A 6,765-nucleotide genomic window follows, 5' to 3' on the forward strand; every position below is an offset into this window, starting at 1 on the left:
GTGTTTCTGTGCTCTGTATTCTGTGTTTTATTTTGTACCATTTACATGCCAGCTTAAGCAACTAACTTTATTATTTGCATGAAGGTCTATCTTATTTATAGATAAAGGCTTCATTCAAAAAACAAAAGATATCTGATTTGTCTTTACATGCATCATAGTTTCTGGTATTCTCAGGATGGAATGGGATCACCTAGGGGCCAAAAGCAATAGGTGACATCAAAGGATATATTTGAGTATAACCTGATTTTCCCTCTACCTCCGTGAATAGGTGGTACTGAAAGGTTTCCCCAGGCATGACTGCATTAAACCACACTGGTGTTAGCCACACAGTCTTCCGTTTGCTAGGCATCCCTGGCCTAGAGAACCAGCACGTGTGGATTTCCATCCCCTTCTTCATCTCCTATGTCACTGCCCTGCTTGGGAATAGCCTGCTCGTCTTCATTATCCTCACAAAGCGCAGCCTCCATGAGCCCATGTACCTCTTCCTCTGCATGCTGGCAATAACAGACCTTGTCCTCTCCACGTGCATAGTGCCTCAGGCCTTGGCCCTGTTCTGGTTCCAAGCCGGGGAGATCTCCTTGGATCGCTGCATCACTCAGGTCTTCTTCCTCACTTCCACTTTCATGTCTGAGTCAGGGATCTTGTTGGTGATGGCATTTGACCGCTACATTGCCATCTGCTACCCGCTCAGGTACACCACTATTCTTACAAATGCTCTGATTGGGAAAATTGGCCTTTTTATCTTTCTGAGAAGTTTTACTACAGTTTTTCCTGCAACATTTCTTCTGAAAAGATTGACTTTCTGCAAAAGTAATAAACTCCCAAACACTGCCTGTAAGGACATTGTCTTAGCAAAAATTTCCTGTGATGACATTCGAGTGAACATCTGGTATGGGTTTTTTGTGCTAATGTCAACCTTGGTCTTGGATGTTTTGCTCATTTTTATTTCTTATGTGCTGATTCTCCGTGCTGTCTTCCACATGCCTTCCCAAGAGGCTCGCCAAAAAGCTCTCAATACTTGTGGCTCCCATGTCTGTGTCATCGTTCTCTTTTATGGGCCTGGGATCTTCTCAGTCCTCACTCAGCGATTTGGACGCCACATTGCACTCTATGTTCACGTCCTTCTGGCCAATGTCTATGTTCTCATTCCACCTATGTTAAATCCTATTATTTATGGAATTAAGACCAAACAGGTCCGGGACCAGGTGGTTCATATGTTGTTTCCAAAGCAGAAATGATTGTAATAATGGCAAATAGTATTGTATTTTTCTCAGAAATTCCCTCTATGCTTGAGGTGAACTTTGGTATTAGGACATGGAAGGGTATAGTGGAGATACTAGTGACAGGACTGCTAAGCCTTGATGTCTTAGAGCAATCATATCAGGAATGTTTTCACGGATGTTTCTTCCAAAGCCTTTAAAAAAATCACTGGATATCAGTGTCTTTGGGGGCCTAGTTAGCGCTCTCATTCATAGAATTCAGGACTAGACTAGTTCCCCTCTCTCTACATCTAGCCTGGAGGTTGGAATGCAATGAACTGGAATCAGTGTCTTTCATGGGTACTCACTATTCTTTATTACTGCATCCTATGCTTTGAATGGATGTACTCATTTTATTCCTCTCATTAGGACATTTCTCTAGCCATTCACTCTCATGTCATATCTATCTTCAAATTTTTGCTTTTTAGACAAATTATAACAACATTCATCTATATCTTATAATTTATGTATATTCACCATTAATATAATTTTAACATAAATTAATGAGTGGCTACATAAATATATTTTACTTCTCTCTCTTCATACACATAACATGGCAACATTTACTAATGCTTTTGTTCATGACATTTTTAATCATGTCATTTGTTTGAATGGAAGTTTTCAACATGAGATCAAATATAGTACATTCACATAAAAGCATACTAAGCAACTATTAAATGAAAATACATTGATATATAAGAAATGTTTTCTAATAACCTGCAATATTAAAGAACAGTGATAAATAATAATATGGGTCTATGTCTTTGGGGATGAAACCATACTATTAGTATAATTATAGCCATATCATATCTATTTTGATTTCTTCCACCTCCTTCAGAAGATGAAAGCAATCAAAAGTGAAAGAAGTTCCAGATCAGTCAGGTAAATATGATGTAACCTTTTAAATATATATTTATCTAGACATCACATCAATCTATACTAAAATCATACGAATGGTAAATATACATAAATTATAAGATATAGGTGATTTCCATAATAATTTTATTCTGAATTGTCTAATGTTTAGACAGTGAACATGATTTACTCAAAGTAGAATATGTGAAAGGTTTTTTTTAAATAAGTATGAACAAACAGCAATAATTAATATTTTCTTTGGTATAAGAATGAAAAAGATGAATTCTGTAGGTTTTGCCTAAAAATATTTTCATTTTGTATTCCTTTTTCAGAGGATACTTTCATAAGTATAGAAAAGTATAGAATGTTAAGTTGTCAGGGGTTTTTTAGCACTTCAAAAGTTTCCATCTGGTGCTTTTTTCTTCTATTTTTTGTGTTAAGAATTGACATGACTTTATCAAAAAGTCCCAAAACAGTAAATGTTGGCATGGATGCAGAAAGAAAGGAACACTCATACACTGCTGGTGGGACTGAAAAGTAGTACAACCTCTGTGGAAAGCAATATGGAGATACCTCAAAGAGCTACAAGTAGAACTACCATTTGATCCAGCAATCCTATTACTGGGCATCTATCCAAAAGAACAAAAGACATTCTGTCAAAAGGACATCTTCACCAGAATGTTTATAGCAGCACAATTCACAATTACAAAGATGTGGAAACAACCCAAGTGCCCATCAATACATGAGTGGATTAATAAAATGTGGTATATGTAGGCCATGGGGTTCTATTCAGCCACAAAATCAATGGTGATATAATACCTCTTGTATTATCCTGGATAGAGCTGGAACACATTCTACTAAGTGAAGTACCCCAAGAATGGAAAAACAAGCAGCACATGTACTCATCATCAAATTGGTATTAACTGCTCAATACTTAAGTGCACATATAGTGATAACATTCATCGGATGTCGGGCAGGTGGGAGGGGTTGGGGAGGGGATGGCTCTATACACACCTAATGGGTGCGGTGCGCGCCGTCTGGGGCATGGACAGGCTTGAAGCTCTGACTTGGGTGGGGCAAGGGCAGTGTATGTAAACTAAACATTTGTACCTCCATAATATATGTTGAAATAAAAAAAGAAGGAAAAAAAATAATTAACATGAAAGTTTGATTGTTGCTCCTTTGAATGTAATCTGCCTTTCCTATTTGGATTCTTTTAAGATTATCTTTTGACATTTTATTTTTTCAAGATATGTATTATCATGTCTCTATGTAGGGTTTGCTGAGCATACATCTTCAGATTTTTCTGACCATCTTGAATATATGAGTTTACACCTTTTATCAGTTTGGGAAATTATTCCACCATTATCTCCTTGAATATTATTTATGCCCCACTTTCTCTTTACTCTCTGGCTGGGACTAGAATTATTCTTGTATATATTTTAAGATATGTCTATCTTAGGTCTTTTACTCATTTTTTCTTTTTGGCCATTCTTAAACCTATGGCATGAAACTATAAGAACTCTAGAAGAAAAGACCATAAAAACTCTCATATCAGCCTAGGCAAAGAATTTATGAAGAAGAACTCAAAGACAATCACAGCAACAACAAAAGTTAACAAATGGGACTTTCTTAAATTAAAAAGCTTCTGCACAGCCACGGAAACAATCAATAGAGTGAATAGACAGCATACAGAATGGGAGAAAGTATTTGCATGCTATACAACCAATAAAAGGCTAATAACCAGAATCCACCAAGAACTCAAGCAAATCAGCAAGAAAACATCAAATGACCCTATTAAAACATGGGCAAAAACATGAACAGAAGCTTTACAAAAGAAGATAGACTAATGACCAATAAACATATGAAAAAATGCTCAGTGTCACTAATCATCAGGGAAATGAAAATCAAGAACACAATGAGATATCACCTAACTCCAGTGAGAATGGCTTTTATCAACCCATCACAAAACAACAGATGCTGGCATAGATGCAGGGAGAAAGCAACACTTATACACTGTTGGTGGGACTGTAACCTAGTTTGACCCCTATGGAAAGTAGTATGGAGATACCTCAAAGAAGTGAATGTAGACCTAACATTTGAACCAGCAATCTCGCTACTGGATATTTACCCACAGGGGAAAAAAGGCATTTTATTAAAACATCCACTTGGACTAGAATGTTTATAGCACCACAATTCACAATCGCAATGATGTTGAAACAGCACAATTGCCCATCAATACATGAGTGGATTAATAAAATGTGGTATATGTATACCATGGAGTAACTCAGACATTTAAAAAAATGGTGAACTAATACCTTTTGTAACAACCCGGATAGAACTGGAGACCATCCTCCTAAGTGAAGTATCACAAGAGTGAAAAAACAAACACCACATATACTCACTATTACATTGGAACTAAGTGATCAACACTCATGTGTACATGTGATCGTAAAGTTCAATGGAAATCAAGCAGGTAGAAGAGGGGAGGAGGGAATAGGTTAATTCACACCTATGGGTACACTGCACACTATCTGGGTGATGAACACACTTAGAACTTTGACTCGAACACTTCAAAAATAATTCATGTAACTGAAACATATGTACCCCCATAATGTTGTGAAATTTAAAAATTAATAAATAAAATGGTGAACAGTAAAAAAAGAAAAGAAAGATTATACTCCTGACCCCAAAATACTCTCTGCCCAAATTTCTATGACTTACTATTTAACAGAAGACTCAGCCCAAATGCCCTTTTGTCAGTGAGAATTTCTCTGAAAACCCATACTTAATTACATACACCCAAGTAGGCAATTAATGATTTTCAAACCAAAATTCATAAGGGAGCTTCATCAAAGGACGACTGTGACCAGGTGGGTTTTATTCAAGAGATGCAAAGATGGTTCAACATACGCAAGTCTATAAATGCAATTCACTTCGTAATAAAATCAAGAACAAAGACCATATGATTAGATCAATAGATGCAGATAAACGCATTTGACAGAGTCCAACACAACTTTATGATAAAAACTCTTAACAAAATAGGCATAGATGGCTCATACCTTAAACTTATTAAATCCATCTATCACAAACCCACTGCTAATATCATTCTAAATGGAGAAAAATTGAAATCTTTCCCCCTTCGATCCGGAACTAGACAAGGGTGCCCGCTATCTCCTCTCCTATTCAACATAGTACTTGAATTCCTAGCGATAGCAATCAGACAGGAGAGGGGTATTAAGGGCATCCAAGTGGGGGCAGATGAAATCAAACTCTCGCTCTTCGCCAATGATATGATATTATACCTAGAAAACCCCATGGACTCTTCCAAGAGACTCCTAGACTTGATAACCGAATTCGGTAAAGTTTCAGGTTATAAAATCAATATACACAAATCAGAAGCATTCATATATGCCAAGAACCATCAAGCAGAAACTCAAATCAAAAACGTAATACCCTTTACTATAGCCCCAAAGAAAATTAAATATCTAGGAGTATACCTAACAAAAGATACAAAAGATTTATACAAAGAGAACTATGAAACACTAAAAAAAGAAATTGCAGAAGATTTAAACAGATGGAAAAATCTACCTTGTTCATGGATTGGTAGAATCAATATAGTTAAAATGTCAATATTACCTAAAGTGATCTACAGAATCAATGCAATCCCCATCAAAATACCATCAGCATTCTTTACAGATCTAGAAAAAATAGTTCTTCACTTCATATGGAACCAGAAAAAAACCCCGTATAGCCAAAGCAATCTTAAATAAAAAGAAAAACTGGGAGGCATCAGTCTTCCTGACCTTAAGCTGTACTATAAAGCAATAATAGTTAATTCAGCTTGGTACTGGCACAAGAACAGAAGCATAGATATCTGGAATAGATCTGAGATACCAGAGATGAAACCATCAGTATACGGTAATCTAATCTTTGATAAAGCTGACAAAAATATACATTGGGGAAAAGAATCTCTCTTCAATAAATGGTTCTGGGAAAACTGGCTAGCTACATGCAGAAGAGCAAATCAGGATCCTTACCTCTCACCTCTCACAAAAATTCAATTGAGATGGATAACAGACTTTAACTTAAGGCATGAAACCTTAAGAATCCTAGAAGAAGATGTTGGGAAAACCCTATCAGACATTGGCCTAGGCAAAGAATTTTTGAGGAAGACCCCCAAGGCAATGACTGCAGCATCAAAAATAAACAAATGGGATCTGATCAAATTAAAAAGTTTCTGCACAGCCAAGGAAACCATCAGTAGAGCAAATAGACAACCCACAGAGTGGGAGAAAATATTTGCTCTCTACACCTCTGATAAAGGTCTAATAACAAGAATCTATCTAGAACTTAAAAGAATTAACAAGAAAAAAGCAAACAACCCCATCAAGAAATGGGCGACAGAAATGAAAAGAAACTTCTCCAAAGAAGACAGCATAATGGCATGCAAACATATAAAGAAATGCTCAACTTCTCTAATTATTAGAGAAATGCAAATCAAAACCTCAATGGGATACCACCTAACCCCAGTAAGAATGGCCTATATCAAGAAATCTCAAAACAACAAATGCTGGCGAGGATGCGGAGAGACAGGAACACTCCTACACTGCTGGTGGGACTGCAAATTAGTGCAACCTTTGTGGAAAAG

General features: G+C 36.6%; 1 protein-coding gene across 1 annotated transcript; it reads left to right on the plus strand.

The window, feature by feature from the left end:
- The first annotated feature begins 293 nt into the window (after positions 1–293).
- Positions 294–1,238, plus strand: LOC105860303 (olfactory receptor 52B4-like). The gene has a single exon (XM_012744891.3). The coding sequence runs from the start codon at positions 294–296 to the stop codon at positions 1,236–1,238; it is 945 nt and encodes a 314-aa protein (XP_012600345.2).
- The last annotated feature ends 5,527 nt before the right edge of the window (positions 1,239–6,765 follow it).

This window comes from Microcebus murinus, chromosome 4 (genome assembly GCF_040939455.1).
Source record: "Microcebus murinus isolate Inina chromosome 4, M.murinus_Inina_mat1.0, whole genome shotgun sequence".
In the NCBI taxonomy this organism is placed as follows: Eukaryota; Metazoa; Chordata; class Mammalia; order Primates; family Cheirogaleidae; genus Microcebus; species Microcebus murinus.